Raw genomic sequence first — 16,782 nt, forward strand, 5'->3', positions numbered from 1 at the left:
GAATCAAAATAAAGATAGTAATGTGATGATATGTTATAATAATTAGATCACTCAGTTATATTTTTTTAAAAAATAAAATATATAATTAAGAATAAATTTTAAGTTATTTGTTCGTTATATATATATATATTTATTTATTTATTGTAAATAATTTTGAACATTATAAAAATTATTTTAACGTAGAAAAAAAATGATCCCTAAAGATTATGAGGACGAGAGTGGGGGCCACGAACCCGAAAGGGGGGGTGTAAAAAGTTGGGAAGAGGTTATATCGCTTTTGGAATGGGCGGTGAGCTGGCCCACCCACGTGGATCCCACCTTCCACATATGGAGCTTCCACCAAATGAACTCGTGACACGTGGCAGACATGGTCACTGCTGACAAGCCCACCCTGTGCTTCTGATTGGATCATTTGGATTCGAATCAGCCTGGGTTTGTTCCTAACCGTACCATGGTTGATCATGGAGTCGTTGAAACTGGAGGGCAGCCAAAAGAGAATCCCCCCTAGAGCTAATTGAATAGAGGTTAATGTGAGTGTTAATCGAGTCATGACATGAACGAAATGATATCTTTTACCATACAAGTTAACTCGACGACTTCAGCTCGACCAGTAAAGACCTGTACTCTTAGTGATAAGAACTCGATTGAGTTTCTATCTTATGAGTTTACATTAAGAAACCGGGAACAATTCTTATGAATATATGAACTTTGGTTTGTGTATCTAGAAATGGGGTTCTTCTGGTTAGAACTAATTCGATGGCTTTTGTGCGTTTCAAGGATATGGCAGAACAAAAAATGAAACTTTACGTGGTTTTCTTGTTTCGTGTTTGACTACTCCTCTTTTGCTCTTCACCGGTGTGTGCTCACTCGGATTGCTGCTAAGCCTCCTCCAACACCGGCACCGGTTTGTGAGCATGTTAATCTCACTTGTTTATGGTAGCAGGACCATTCCATAAGTTCCTTGGCTACCTTGTATCCACCAATGTCATTGACACCTCCCAAAAACAAGTTAACGATTCTGAAGAGGGAGTAACTGTAATAGCCCAAACCCACTACTAGCAGATATTGTTTTCTTTTAGTTGTCTACTTCGGGCTTCCCTTCAAGAATTTTAAAACGTGTCTGATAGGGAGAGGTTTCCATACTCTTATAAACAATGTTTCGTTCTCCTCCCCAACTGATATGGGATCTCACATTCCAGTCCTTGCTAGCACACCTCCTTGTGTCCTCCCCCTTCGAGGTTCAACTTCCTCACTAACACATCGCTCAATGTCTGACTCTAATACCATTTGTAATGGTCTGATACAATAACCATTTGTACCCAAGGATAGTGCATTTTCATCACTCAGAAACCTTCTCCATCCAGTTTAACCAAGGAACAGCTTTAAGTCAATTGCTACTCTTTCATGGCTTACCACATTACTATAGCTGATTTCAACGACCTTACCCAAAAAGAGCCCCATTACTACATTTGCTAGTGAGCAGTACAGTTTCAATTTTACTGATGCATCCGGCACCGTGCAGATTAGCTCTGGCTGGACCGACACGAAAGTGAGTAGCAGCATGCTTTCAACCTATCCCGTTGCCGTTAACCAACTCGATCGTGTACTACTTCCAGAGGCAATTTTCTGATATCCCTCCCACCCCATCTCCAGTTCTGAGCCCGACATCGCTCCTGCTGCCGATACTACCGACGGGAAGGCTTCACCATCATCGGTAGATTCGCCCTCCTTTTCGTTTAGGATTGCCCAAGGGGGCCTCTGGAGTCAGTTGGCTTTAGCAGCTCCTGTTTTAGTGAGGAAGGATAAAGAGGATGTAGTTTTACTACAGTTCCTAAGACAAGTTTTCTTCAGTGATCAAGTAAAAATTTATTATAGCACAAGCTGTTGTAATATATTACAAAAAATGAAACGCCTAAGAACAAACTTATGGTTCAATGATCAAGCAACTAAAGTTACAAAAACCCCAACAAAATTCTCCAATTCTAAACTAGAAAGTATAATTCAGATGGGTGTAGGATGGTTACCGGTCTCATTTTCTCGTTCTGCTACGAGCATTAGCATCTCGAGACGCTTATCGAAGAGTAGAGCACTTTCGTCTCTCTTATCAAGTTCAGCAGCTTCAGCTTCAAGCCATTTTTCTCGTAGATCGTCAAGAACGTTGCCTTGATCGATATTAACAGCAGCTCCTGGAGCGCTCGGAGCTGTCGTACGGAGCGAGGAATCCCCAGATGGTGGAGGAAGGGTCAATAGCATCTCTCTGAACTCTCGAGTATCGGCGAATGTCTCGAAATTGCAAGCTATTGTGTCCAAACAATACTCACGTATCTTGATAACACCATACCTGGAAAGGAGGAGAGCAATGATTTCATTGTTTAGATTAGCTTGCCTCATGGGGTCACTTAAACATCATAAAGATACTCGTAATACTCGTAGAGGATCGATATTTTCGACATACATGTCAGACAGTATTAACCATTGGCATAGTTCTGCTGGGGAAACCATTTCCAATTGTGGTAGCAAAGCATCGGCTACAGCACGCTTAAGAGGGAATAAAAGATATCTCGAAGCAGCATCGAACATTTCTTCCGCCTACTCGATCGACAACGAAAATTTAGCAGTAGAACCATCAAGAATTTGCAAGCAGTTCTAATTAGCATATAAATTACCTGATCAGGATCTATATCCTTCAAACAATCTGTGTACCTGAACCATCCAAGAACCCAAAACAGTGTCAGCAAGCAAGAAAAAATCTAACACTGATGGATGAGTCCAAGCTCCGCTAGCAGATATTGTCTTCTTTGGGCTTAACCTCAAGGTTTTTAAAACGCACCTGCTCGGGAGAGGTTTCCAAACCTTTATAAAAAATGCGTCGTTCTCCTCCCTAACCGATGTGGGATCTCACAATCCAACTGTAACGACCCTAGATTTCTACCTACCTAGGGTCGCTACTGTCATCATAACATAATCATTTCGATGCAGAAATGAATATTAAAACTTCATCTTAAAATTGTGAGATCCCATATCAGTTGAGGAGGAGAACGAAGCATTCTTGATAAGGGTTTGGAAACTTCTCTCTAGCAGACTGCGTTTTAAAAATCTTGAGAGGAAGCCCGGAAGTAAAAGTCCAAAGAGGACAATATTTGATAGCGATGGACTTGGGCCGTGACAGATGGACGAGAATCGCAACCAATTTTGAAGAACTATTAAAGGATTCTTCCCAAGACTGCATAGACAATCTCCAACCACAGTAATCTAAATAGGGTGGGATGAATTGGAACTTACATATACTCGATCATTTTTTCGAATGCTTCCATGCTCAAATCGTGTTCTTCGATAAACGGAAGAGTATGAACTGAAAGTTCATCTTTTCCTTCACCGAAATCCTTGATACGGGATATTCTCGCCTTAAAATACTCTGACCTTGATGCTAAAACAACTTTGTGACAGCGGAAAAACTTGTTATCGACTCGAATACAAATATCTGCAAGATCATCCATGTTATCATTGATCAGCATTTTACTAGCAAGTAAACTTAAATCATTAGCATCATTGTCTTGGCCATGATCCGTAGTAGAGTTAGCTAAAGCAATCTGAAGCATCCGTCGTAAAGCTGCTGGAAGGCGATCGTCTTCAGGAAGGGAAACGCCCTGTAAGATGAACCTTTTCATCGAGTTATCAACGTCGCCCAAAGCTTTGTACTGAGCATACTTTTGATGAACCAGTTCTTTCTCAAGAATTGTGAGTAAGGATTCACATTTGCAGACTTTGCAAATTCTGATAAGGTCTTCCATGTCGTCGACCGCAATCTCGAGTCTATCAGAGTAAAAGAAGTGAATGAGACTATGTAAAGCTGGATATGACAGCCTTTCCTTTGACAATCTAACTTCCTTTCGATCTTTCCAACCCGCTTCGAACTTCCTCTTGAAGAAAGCGGATCGAGCGCTTAGGATAACTCGGTGAGCTTCGATCGGCCTACCTTGAACGACAAATGAAACATCGGGTGGGAAGAACTCGTAATTCGATTCGGAGTTGAATGGAAGGCCTGTTATATGAGCATTGTCAAGAACAACTTCTGCAGTGGCCTAATATATGATATTCATCACTGATAACTAGAACTTGTTCATCTTTCATACAATTCTATAAACTATCATAGCCAATTAAGAAATGGAAACAATCCAAACACATCATAGCAATAAACAATATCAAGAGATTGGAACCCAAAACTTTACCTGAAAGATGATGGAGGCTTTCAGCCTGCTTCAAATACGCCCTATTAGCTCCACACCCCAAGAAAGTTTCACGCAAAGCAGCCTGCAATGGCCCAAGCGGCGGCGGTCGTGCTTCAAACGCCTTGAGAAGCTTCCGCACCTTCAAATTAAGTGCAGCATAATGACACCTATCGCCATCAAAAGTGTGCTCCGAACATATAGCGCCGTTCTCAAGCAACATTCTGGCAGCGTCAAGGTGCCCTGCCAAGCACGCGTAGTAAAGCGCCACAGAGTCCCACTGGTCGCGCGCATTGACATTGACGCCGGACTCGAGAAGGTAGCGAAGACGGTCGACATCTCCGGCTCGAGATGCAGAGAAGATATCACCGTTTGGGACCTTTTTTAGGGGAAGAGATGACCCAAAATCAGATGGGTCGAGATCGATTCCGTAAAGGTCGGGGTCGAGGTCCAGAGTCCAAGGATTGCTGCGCCTTGGAGGCATCGGATGAGCCGAAACTCCGAAATCAAGCGCTCGGATTCGAAGAACTCCAAATCGTTCTTATGGGTTTCTGGGGTTTAAGGCAATTCGCAAGACTTGCCCATTACACAGAGAGTACTCGAGATATCGGCGCTCAGATTCGAAGAACTTCAAATCGTTTATATGGGTTTGTGGGGTTTAACGCAATTCGCAAGACTTACCCATTACAGAGAGAGTACTCGATTCTTCTTCACAAGGTAGCAGTTTAATAAGGCAGTGGACATGATTTTCGAACGGATAACTAAAATCACACGGCTTGCTGTGGACTTTCTTTAGCATATTCTACTTAATATTTGAGTACCCTTTTAATCTTTTCTTCAGTTTCATCAGATTGTCGGACAGAAATTGCACTCAGTTTAAGTTATTTTGATGATCATGTTGAATAAGGAAGCCTATGATTCGTCCCTTGCACTAAAAGTTATCCCCTATTAGAAAAAACAGAGGCGTGAAACAAATCTGATTCCATTGACAGATAACTCATTACATCAGACCAGAAATTACAGAGCATGGTGAACCCACAATGCTCTGTTTCAGTGTAATTAACAGTATATAGAAAGTATTAATTCTTTGTAATTTACATTTATAAAGCTACAAACAAACACCATAGAAAAAACAGATGCTCTGTTGTTGTTTTTTTTTTTGTTTTTTGTTTTTTTTTTAACTTCCTCTCTCTCTCAGGCAGGGGAGTCGTGTATTCTCCCATTAAATATAGCTATAATTTTATAGTTTGATCAGCTCGACTTGACGGGAGGGAATGGATGATGTTCTTTGTCGTTCACTTGGGAATTTAGTCGCCTCAATCTCTGATCCAGCTCGGCCATAACGGCTGGTTCTTGCTTTTTCCTTTGCTTTGATATGGTGTTCGTAGTCATCGATCCGATCTTGTCATATGCTACCTGCAAGTTCACAATCCAAACGCTTTGTTTAAACCATCAAGTGAAATGATTCGGAGATCTTTGATTCAGTAAGAAACAAGAGCTAACACGCAGCCAGTCGAAGCTTCAAATCGCCTTAGATTACAATGGGGAAGGGGCATAGAGTAAAACAATGTCAAAGATGGATGAATATTTGGATGCATACCGTCAGTAGATCGTCGGGATCAAATAGGTAATGTGTAGTTTTTTGTAGAATATTAATCACATCTCCCACATGATGGGTTACGAGTAACTCGTCTTCCTTCATCTGAAATCACAGATCAAGACGTCATTACAAAGTGCTCGGGACGATATATAGTCATCGGTAGCCTTAGCCAAAGCAATTACCTTAAAGATAGCCAAAGCCACATGAAACAAAACTTTTGCCCCCTCGTAGAAAAGGACATCCCAAACACGTAGAGTCGTCTGAGAAAGGGACCGAAATAAAACATGGTAACATGGTTTAGAGAGTTTACAGACAGATGTATAACAAAAAGATGAACAATATATAAGGAAGAGCTTCCATTTGCTCAAACGCAGGCGCCCGGATATCGTTCTTACCTCAGAAGGTAGGCTTTTCGAGAAAAGACAGAGGAACCACTCCGTAGCGACAAGGGAGACATCGAAATCCAAAGCTTCCAAATGGGCAGCTATCCTGCATTTACATGCCAGTTTAGAAATAGCTTGTACTAGTTAGACAATATATGAACTTCAAAACAAATCTAGGCACCTGGGACACTTCTTGGTAAGTAAATCTTTGAACACCCTTTGCTCGACATGACATCCTGACAAGTTGGTCGTGTAACAGTCACTAACTAAAACATTTTCTAAGAGAACAGCTAGCATCCAAAAAGCATCTTCTTCTGTTTTCATCACAAGCAATAACAACGCAGCAACATAGTTTAAGCCCTGCACCGAAACTGTATTAATTCCATGTGTTCTAAATTACAGGTCAGTTCAGCCCACAAAAAGATTAATACCAAAACTATGTAATAACTAGTAAATCATTTTTGTATTCTAAATCAATATTCTTAGAGAAACAAAAGGGAGGAAGAAGAGGATAGAAGAAGAGAGCGACCGAGCGAGAGAGAGAGATGAATTAAGGATAGGATTCAAATGATCGCCGATGCAAATATGCAGGAGTAGAGAAAAATCAGACCAAGAAGAAAGGATGTCGAATACTGAAACATGTCAGGTGTATAGTAAACCGATCAAAAACTTCTGTAAACTTACAGAGCAGAGGGCTATGTTAGAGTGAACGAAAAAACAAACCCACCTGACAGTATCCAACATCCGAGTCCCGGAAGGAATACCCAACAAGAACACGTCGAAGAGCGGCATGACCTTCTGGAGTGTCTAACCAAGCATGACCAGGAAAAGTACGCGGCAAGTCCTACACGTATCGATCAAAAAAACAATAGAACAAGTTAAAACAAATAGAATGAACATCCAATCATTCTCCAGATTAAGAGAGAAAATTCCAGGTCCCATCTGCATATGAGGTATTCAAATAAGAGATGAATGAATGGATGGATAAATCACAATGAGGGCATTCATCTTATGGTTACAAGAACAAATTAAAAACTGAAAAGAACAAAAATAGCAAACAACAACAAGAACTAACATTCAATTTATAATCATCTATATATTATGATACTCGAACTTATTATCGGTACCAGATCCCATCTGCATCGTTTATTGAATCATAAAGTTCATCCCTGAAAAGTAGATAATGATAATTGAGGTCTCTTGACTACTTCAAGAATTAATAGCTTCACAACATTTCCTAACATACACTGCTTACTCAAAAGAACAACATGAAGAAATGAACTATACTTCTTTTTATCTTTTGAGTTGTTCTACGGGATAGGTCGTTCAAGACCTTTGGTGTTTATCCATTGGGATCACTTCGTATGGACTTGTTGAGAATGATTCTGATATGTAAAGCTAAATCGATGTGATTTGAAACTAAATGATATCAAAGTGTACAAAATCCTAGTGGGAATCCATCAATAGGATGATTATGAAACTATTGTAGCTGAAAGTGTATAGTCATCCAAAATCAAGGATCGTGAAGAGATCATACCAACAAAGATACCCTTTGAAGGGAAATCAAGCAAAGAACTTACATGATCAATCTGCCTAGTAGCAGGCGTGACTTTCCCTTCAACAGCCTTGGTCAAATCATTGTAATAGCTCTCAGGAACAGTGGATTTCTTCTTTGCAGCTCCGGATAAGGAGAACCAAACCTTAGGGCGAAGAACAGGAGGAATCCCCTTCCTAATCAACTTCTTCAAAGTGATGGCATTAGCAAGAGTGGACAATTTGAGAGAAGATTTGAGAGCAATCCCTTCAGAAACAGAGGGTTCCAAGTACCAATTAGCGCCTTTGTTGGCCTCCAATGCCCACCAAACACGACCCTGTTGCCTAACCTTTTCCCTCACTTCATTCAACACATTAACATCATCCACATTGCCTTCCACTGTGAACCCATATAGATCTTGAAACTTAACTGTGATATTCGCCCTCCTCGCATGGATGCTCGGCCTTAGAACTGGAATCTGAGCTTGCAATTCAAGAGCAATATCTCTTTTGCTTTGAGTCCCAAACATTTCTTGGGGCTATTCCAATAGATCAAGAAAATGGGGGAGCGAGGTTTGGTGGTTTAGGTTATTTTATACAAAGAGGGTAAGATGATTTCGTCAAATAAAGAAACCCCACCTGCCTCAAACCACGAATCGGTCTATTTTGGAGCTTCAATAGGCTGCGCACCTGATCTTCATAGAAATCGATATCATCCCAGGACTTGGATGAAGAAAAAAACGCTATCTAATAAGAAATGTTCTCCAAAACCTCCACGCCATTGCCATCAAATCCGCCATGAAAGCAAATAAACAAATCAACAAACAACAATCAGCCTAAGTAGTGGGGTGTTTCATTAGAAAAAATGAGAAGAAATTGATTCTTCCCACAAGAATTTAGAAACGGAGACAAGCAGAAGAAAAGGTTTAGGTAAAAGGGGAAAGCAGGAAGATAAAACCAGAGATTCTATATGTGAATCATAGCAGAGGCGATAAAGGGTCGAGATTAAACGTGAAAAAAATAAATATCTCTTTTGGAATTTTAGACAAAAATGGAGGGCTGTGAGCCGTTGCTGGGCACACAAAAATCGGGATTTTTAGGGGAAATAAGAGCTAATAAGAACAAATGGAAGCAAAGCCACGGGATAGGGCTGAGCCTGTGATGAAAAATGGAAGAATTAATTTATATATATATATTTATGAAACAAAATAACAAGAAAAATGAAGAAAAAGTCCAAATCGAGCTAACTTCAAAGGGGTCATGAATATTATTTAAAAAATAAAAAATCTGAATTAGAATATTGAAAAATATGGTTTTTTAAAATTCTTTTTTTTTATGTAACGTTCTAAACTGAATGGAAAAAGATAAGATTTTTAGTTTAATGATTATTTTGAAGAAGAGACAGCTATAGTGACAGACACGATGGGATTATGTTTTTTTTCAAATTAATATAAATACAGTTCAATTTTGGATTTTATCTATAAATAAAAAAACAAATACTTTTTTAATTTTAAAAAATTTCAATAATACTCTTAAATAAAATTTTAAAAGTTCAAAAAAATACATTTATGGTTAGTATCAGGTTTAAAAAATACTCGTAAACTCTAAAAAAAAATAACATTAAAAAGTTTGGAGATAATCTCTAAGGTGTTAATAGACGTTTGTCTTTTTAATATAGGTAAAGAATGTTAATGTTATCTTTAAAATTTTATGGGTATTTTTTTAAAATTTGAAAATTATTAATGAAATTTTTTAAAGCTCAATGAAAATATTTTTTAAATAAATTATTTTTTTTAATTATTTTTAGATAAAATACAAAATTTACGACTATTTTTATTAATTTAGTTTTTTATTTGGTAAGATTTTGAAACTTACTGCATGTGAAATGTCCAAATTATCCTCGACAACTATGTAACAGCCTCCTATGTTTCTGGTTATTTTATTTTCTTTCCCACCAATGGAAATATAAGAATATAGTTTTTTTTTTTAACAAAAAAAAATCAGATTATAGTATTCATTTACCATAATAATGGGGTTGAAAATAATTTTTTTAATCCAATATTAAATATTTTAAAAATTAAAAAAATATATTAAATATAAAATTAAAATATTTATTTTTAGATTTAAATGACATTTTAGAAAGTTTATAAATTTTTTAAATGTGGAAGAAGGAAATCCACAACTTTTTTCAATAATTTATTTTTGGTTATTTATTAATTCCATTCAGTAAAATTGGTTGGCATAGTGACGTAGAGGTGCAACCAATAAATATAATAAATAGTAGCATAATTAATATTGTTTAAAATATATGTTCATGGAACGCCAATAAAACGAGTATGAAATTTGAACAAGTTCCCAATATTTAACAATTTAATAGACAAAAATATCAATTATCATTTTACCGATGAATCGTTAAATTTTTACCTCATAATTATTAAATTAAAAAAATAAGCGAGATTAAAATTTCATAATTTTTTATAATTATCAACTTTATTTTTATTTTATTAGACGTAAATTTATTGTATTTTTCATTTGGACAAGAAATTTAAACTTTTGACCTTTCTCGAACCATGGTAGCCCATGAGCTGGCAGGTGGGCCCCACCCGTGTCTTAACCCGGCCCGAAAAACCCGTGTCACGTGCGAACTTCCCTCATCGTTGTCCATAACCGAGAGGGCATGCCAGGGTGGAATGTCTCACACGTGTGCTTGCCAACGTCATGTTTTTTGGGTGGACCTGCGACCATGGGGGCCCACTCTTCACAAATTCCGGAAGGTAGTTGGACAGATGTAAAGATCCGGATTATGGGCCGGCCCTTTTCAAACAAAACAAACACTAAACTGTTGGGCCGGATTAATTTAGTGGGTCCCACTTAAACAACAATTCAATCTGAACCGTTGAAATCACTTCCCGAAAATCGACGGACACAAAGAGTACACGTGCATCAACGACAACAGAAGACATCCCACTGACATCGCTGGTTTTGGCTTTAAGACAAATCCCTTCATTTTCACTCAAAAATTAAGGGCGGTTTGGTAATCTTCACCTTTCTTATTTCTCCATTTAATAATTATTTATAATTTATATAAATTCATAACTAATTTTCATTTAAATTTATAGTCATTTAAAAAATAAAACAGCCCATATTATTATATCAATAGCTTAATAATTAAAATCTATAATTATTTACTCCTAATTCCTGTAATTATGACATTTAATTAATAAATTACTATTTATCTAGGGTAATTAGCATCAAACCTAGAATGAATAAATCATTTAAAAAAAAAGTATTAATCCGATTCCCCATATAAACTTTATTATAAAAAAAATAAACATAATTCATAGTCACACGACAATAACTTTTATTGCTAATTAATATCGTTGCGTCCGGCAATTAATAAATGTTTTAAATTATTTTGTTTTGTTTCTTAATTTTTTAATTGGAAAATAATTTAAAAAAATATAATAATATTTAAATTATAAAGAAAATAAAAATTTAAAAGTCAACAAGATCCTCGGGCGCAACGCATGGCGTATAAATTTGGACCACGCACTGCAAGGCTATATAGTTTATTACAATATTAATGAATTTGCATGCCCTCCTTTCGGAGATTAAAATAAGTTTATTACTTGAAAAACTCAATTAACCTTAAATTAAACTTAAATAAATCATAATTTATAAATTAAGCTTCTTCATTCTGTGTTTTCATATTAATTTAATTTTTTTTACTTGTGATACAATATATATATATATATTAATTTTATTTCATTTTTGTAATTATTTTTTCTCTCGAGGTAGGTTTAAAAGTAAATAAATAATTAGATATTAACATTGGGTTTAGTTTTAAAAAATTTATAATTTGAATAATTAGGTTGGGTCTAGAAAATGTCGTGACAACTAACCTAACTCAATCCACGAGCACCTCAGGCTCTCTAAGTCTTGAATGGAAAGAAAGAAGGAATATGACGTGCGGAAGACAAAATATAGGTAAAAAAAACACACCTTTTTTCACTGACATTATTGGAGACAAGCTCTATCAATTTTAACCTCGTAATAATGCTTCAAAAAACTCAAATGTTAGGTAAGGAATCATGAGCTCTGATCCAAATTATGATACCGCTAAACAAACATTATTTTTGGATTCAATGTTCAAATATTCATGATATGTATACAATAACAACCTTGGATCAAAACCCACATGAAATTAGGAGTAAAACGAAGCAAAAAAAGAGGGGTAAAAAGGGAAAAGGAGAGAGAGAAAAAATGCCTGGCCTTGCCATGTACGCCGCCGTGACAAAGTGGGTGTGTGTGTTTTTTTGACGATGAAGTCTTCAAATGGGAGGCAGAAGAAAAGCTTCAAAATCTGCAGAAATGGAGCCTTTCTTTTTCTTTCTCTTCATAGCCGTTTGAAGCTTCTTGGGAAGAAGAAGAAGAACCAGAAGAACCAGAAGAAGAAGAAGAAGATGAAGAACAACGAGGGTTTCCCGTTGATGCTGTTTTCAAAGGGTTAAATAATAAAGTTTTCATTTTTAATTTTGAAAAACACGACCGTATAGGTTCCTCTTTGTTTCACACGTTGTGGTTCTTCATTTTGTCTTTCTCCTTCCCCATAAATAACCTAACAACACGTCTCCCGTCCAAGATTCAAATCAAAATTTGGCACCAAATAGCTCCGACATAATTAAACTAATCCATTTGGACCTACTCCTCTTAAGGCCCAGTATCCTCGCTTATACAGTCCAAACCCACCGTTAATATATTGTTCGTTTTAGCTCGTTATGTATCGCCGTCAACTCACGGTTTTCTAAAACATGTCTGTTAAGGAGAGGTTTTCACACCCTTGTAAGGAATGTTTCGTTCTTCTCTTCAACCAATGTGTGATCTCATTCATTGGCCCGAATATATTAAGCTTGATAATGAATTAAAAAAGAAAATTAACGAGAAAAAGGTATTTAATTAGAAATATAATGGGAAATAATCCAGCTAATCATGATTTAGAAGGGAGTATAATAAATCCAAATTAGAAGAAATAATTAATGGGTGGAGGCCCGGCAACTGGATCGTTTTATTCGATTCCATCAATAAATATCATAATTAAAAGGAAAAATCAATTTAATTATAATATAGATTTAAATAATACAACCAAGCTCCTGATGGATCACCCTATAATATGCTTAATAGAATAAAATTAAAATTAATTATTTAAATAAAATAAAAAAAATGGGAACATTTGGATAGCAATGTTCTAATTTTCAGATTCCCATTATTAATTACATATTTATAAATTAGGTACCTTTGACAATATTTAAAATTTCATTAATACCCTTATGTAAAAATTTCGATAAAAAAATATTCATAAAATTTTAAAATTAATATTAACTTTTACGCGTCTGAATTAGACATATTTTTTTTTTATATATAATAAAATTTTAAATAATTAGTACGATTCGTGATCAAAATGAAGCTTGAGCGAAATTTCGACTCGAATAAAATTTGTAAAATGAAAACATAATTAGGGGATATAAACACAAATATTTGAATGATATATATAAATAAAAATTAGGTCACGTGAGTTGCAAATGGCTTCCTCAACCAACAGCCAGCGATTAAGATGAGATGTGCACACGGCGTTTTGAGTATTTTAAGAAACCAACAAAAATTCAGACGACACGTCGTTTTCTTCTTTGTTTTATGTCTTTTTTTTTTTTTTTTTTTTTTTTTTTCAAATTTGGGTGTAAATTGGGAAGACGACAAATCACGCCGCTTCGGACATTGAGAAAGTAATAGTTTAGACATAGTTGAAAAGGGAACATACTAACATTTATATTTACATAACTAAAATATATAAATATTTAGCATATGGTCTAAAAATAACTTCCCAATATTTCTTTAAAAATATAAATCCTTAATTAAATAAATTAAGAGAATACGTTACGAATAAATATTCAAATGATCTGATCGAAACACCATTATCACAACGATCACACAAAATTCTCGATCACACAAAATTCTCTTTATTGTACACGATCAAAACAACAACGATCACACAAAATTCTCTTTATTGTACACGATCAAAACAACACCAACATGCACCAAATCACTATCAAGAAATACTAGATACCTTCGAAGAGGGGCCTACCCTTTCTTTTTCGATCGAGTTTGCCCTAAAAGGGGAAAGATTCTCCTGAATGTCAACCAACGAACGTCTATTATTGAATTTCCGATACCCATTTAGATAAATATTACCTAGGAGTGTAAAATAACAAAAATAGGCTTGCATGATTGTAGTTTGGTGGTATACGTGCATATGATTGTACTTTGGTGGGTTATAAAAGTTGATGATAAAAAAAGTAAATAAATAAATAAAATGAGAGAAGAAGGGAGAGATAAAAGTTTAAACATTAATATTTATACATAGTAATAGTAATAGTTATTAGGTTGAAATTACAGAACTGCCACTGAGCCATACAGGCATACATTTATGGGATAACGCACAGCTTGCTTCAGCTTCTGAAGTGTATACAATTTCAGTATGGTCGTCGTCTTCCTTCTTAAACCCTAAACCCATTATTATTATTATTATTATTATTACTATTACTACTACTATATATTTATATATTTATCTTAAAAGTTATTTAAACACTCCATTTACTTCTTATCTATTCCCTCACTTTCCGCCGCCGCCACCTTTTCCACCGCCGCCGCCTTTTCCTCCACCTCCTCCCTTCCACCCTCCTCGTCCTCCTCTTGTATACTCACTCTCTTCATAACCTCCTCCTCCTCCTCCGTACCCTCCACCTCCTCCTCCTCCTCCTCCGCCGTATTCCCCACCTCCTTTCCCTCCTCCTCCTTTCCCTCCTCCTCCACTGCCACTCCCACCGCCTCCTTTTCCACCTCCGCCGTATCCACCACCTCCTTTCCCTCCTCCGCCACTGCCACTGCCACCGCCTCCTTTCCCACCTCCGCCACTGCCACCGCCTCCTTTCCCTCCTCCGCCAGACCCTCCACCGCCATATCCACCTCCTCCTTTGCCGCCACCGCCAGATCCACTACCACCAGACCCACCGCCACCATAACCACCTCCGCCTTGACCGCCGCCACCAGACCCACCTCCGCCATGACCGCCGCCACCAGACCCACTTCCACCTTGACCGCCGCCGCCAGACCCACCGCCTCCATAACCGCCGCCACCATGCCCATGTTTAGCCTCTTCAACCTCCTGGGCTACATTCTCTGAAACTAGAGGATTATCAAATTAATGATTACTTACGTATCTACATGCAAACATGGATTAAAATCATGGTACAAACAAATACCTTGTTGCTCATCTTCGCTTGTGTGAGCTTCTATAGCCCACGACACCACCAAAGCAGACACAAGCAGAAGACACACAAGCAGAAAACCTTTGGACTTCATTTCTAAAGGGAAAGAACGGAGAAGAACTGGTTAGTGATGTTCTAGAGGACTTTCCTTTGGCTGCTATTTATAGAGCCCAGGCCAGGCTTCACTACAACACAACCCAGCTAAGGGAGTGACAGAACATGTTACATTAAATTTGGGGTTTATTTGAGGTGGCTGTGTGTAGATAAGCCTTTGCCTGGATCAATATCTTTATTCTTGTTTTCTTTTGAGGCATAGCCGTTTACCTTGAGAAGAGACGTGTGTGTGGTTAGAGGGGTCCAAGCGTTCATGTTGTGGCAAATTGTTTCTGAAACTTCATGTTCTTTTGCCAAGTACTACAGTGTGGGAACCTTGTGTATTATGTGTTCTTCCCAAATCTCAACAACGTAGGTGGTTGGGTGGACATTAAATTATTCAATTCTGGAGAATACCCACAAATTTGGATAAATTTTGTAATTTATACTCTATATTAAAGCTAGATTTTTGTTAAAACCCTCTAGTTTGTGCATATTGATCGAGCTCTCGTGGTGGTAAGGAAAAAATAAACACAAGCACGTTTTGCTCGGTGAAATTATTCGAGAAGGTCATCATAATATGATTAACGGGGAAACCGCACCTATTCTAATGTGTGGGTCTGTATCATTTGGCTCAAAAGAACCTTCCTTCCTTTTGGAGTGATTATTAATCGGGAGGATCACAATCCTCACTCACTCCCTCCCTTCATATGCCTTGCAAATTCATCTAAGTGGGTTTGCAAATTCATCTAAGTGGGTTAACTTTATCTAAGTAGGTTTGGGATAGGTTGTTGTGCTCCTGCCCGAACACCTCTTTGCAAAGTAGGCCAATGCCTTCATATGCCTTGCAACTTCATCTAAGTGGTTAACTTTATCTAAGTGGGTTGGGTTTGGGATAGACTGTTGTGCTCCTACTCGAGCACCTCTGGGCAAAGTAGGCTGATGGGCAAGAGTGATCTTCAATCAGGATTCTTGGAGATTCTTGCAGGGAGAGAATTATCCTATTCCTTAATGTTTTAGTTCTTCTCCTAAATATTATTGAAATTTACTATGTTTTTAAAGCATTGAACGTCATTTTTCAAATACACCATCCCAAATCCGAAAGGTACATGGGGCTAATTTGAGTGGCTCGAGGATAATTTCCCACATTCTGCTTTAAATTCAGAGATACAGCAGGCAGCATGGTTCAGCAAAACATTCATCATAGTTCCGAAGCAATAGAGTTGAAATATAGTGATTCCCGAGTAAAAAGGAGTAAGAAATCAATAAAGCTGCAAAGTTAAAAAAATCCAAAACAATGTAATCACGATACCAAAACCAAGCAGAGCCTACGACGATTCATTTCATTTAGCTTTTGGTCTAAAGATAGTTTAGAATATTGCAAAGGGTTCGACTTCTATTAATCATTCCACTCCAGAAACAAGGACCATAGCAATATTATCTTCTTCCAGGTTTTACACACAACAAGAAAATAGTAAAGCGTTTGAAGACTTCATGTTATTCGGTTTCATGCAGAGGATAACATGTCACACAATCAATTGCTTACAAAGACATCAGATATCTGCAATTGAAGATCAAGTAATCTAACATATGTGGCGTAGGAGGACTCATTTCTTCCCACTCTT

The 16,782-nt window shown here is 37.2% G+C and overlaps 3 protein-coding genes and 1 pseudogene across 5 annotated transcripts; 1 reads left to right on the plus strand and 3 right to left on the minus strand.

Moving 5' to 3' along the window:
* Positions 1-583: 583 nt before the first annotated feature.
* Positions 584-1,993, plus strand: LOC111795157 (fasciclin-like arabinogalactan protein 7 pseudogene; annotated as a pseudogene).
* On the minus strand, positions 1,842-5,065 carry LOC111795059 (ankyrin repeat family protein). Of its 2 annotated transcripts, XM_023677290.2 has the most exons (5): positions 4,230-5,065; positions 3,283-4,042; positions 2,667-2,703; positions 2,456-2,589; positions 1,842-2,341 (listed from the first exon to the last, which is right to left on the minus strand). In XM_023677290.2, the coding sequence occupies exons 1-5, from the start codon at positions 4,708-4,710 to the stop codon at positions 2,002-2,004; spliced, it is 1,752 nt and encodes a 583-aa protein (XP_023533058.2). In that variant the 5' UTR covers positions 4,711-5,065; the 3' UTR covers positions 1,842-2,001. The 2 variants fall into 2 exon arrangements, with proteins under 2 accessions (XP_023533058.2, XP_086980224.1); XM_087124098.1 differs by lacking the exons at positions 1,842-2,341; positions 2,456-2,589; positions 2,667-2,703 and having other exon boundaries at positions 3,279-4,042.
* Positions 5,066-5,192: 127 nt separating this feature from the next.
* Positions 5,193-8,856, minus strand: LOC111795060 (uncharacterized). Its single transcript, XM_023677291.2, has 7 exons — positions 7,790-8,856; positions 6,937-7,053; positions 6,391-6,569; positions 6,222-6,315; positions 6,009-6,086; positions 5,827-5,928; positions 5,193-5,642 (listed from the first exon to the last, which is right to left on the minus strand). Exons 1-7 carry the CDS (start codon positions 8,270-8,272, stop codon positions 5,478-5,480), a joined length of 1,218 nt encoding a protein of 405 aa, XP_023533059.1. The 5' UTR covers positions 8,273-8,856; the 3' UTR covers positions 5,193-5,477.
* Positions 8,857-14,129: 5,273 nt separating this feature from the next.
* On the minus strand, positions 14,130-15,691 carry LOC111795909 (uncharacterized). Of its 2 annotated transcripts, none has more exons than XM_023678546.2 (2): positions 15,059-15,691; positions 14,130-14,975 (listed from the first exon to the last, which is right to left on the minus strand). In XM_023678546.2, the coding sequence occupies exons 1-2, from the start codon at positions 15,156-15,158 to the stop codon at positions 14,410-14,412; spliced, it is 666 nt and encodes a 221-aa protein (XP_023534314.2). In that variant the 5' UTR covers positions 15,159-15,691; the 3' UTR covers positions 14,130-14,409. The 2 variants fall into 2 exon arrangements, with proteins under 2 accessions (XP_023534314.2, XP_023534313.2); XM_023678545.2 differs by having other exon boundaries at positions 14,130-14,981; positions 15,059-15,301.
* Between the last annotated feature and the right edge of the window lie 1,091 nt (positions 15,692-16,782).

This window comes from Cucurbita pepo, chromosome 5, assembly GCF_057944985.1.
Source record: "Cucurbita pepo subsp. pepo isolate OVF chromosome 5, ASM5794498v1, whole genome shotgun sequence".
Classification (NCBI taxonomy): domain Eukaryota; kingdom Viridiplantae; phylum Streptophyta; class Magnoliopsida; order Cucurbitales; family Cucurbitaceae; genus Cucurbita; species Cucurbita pepo.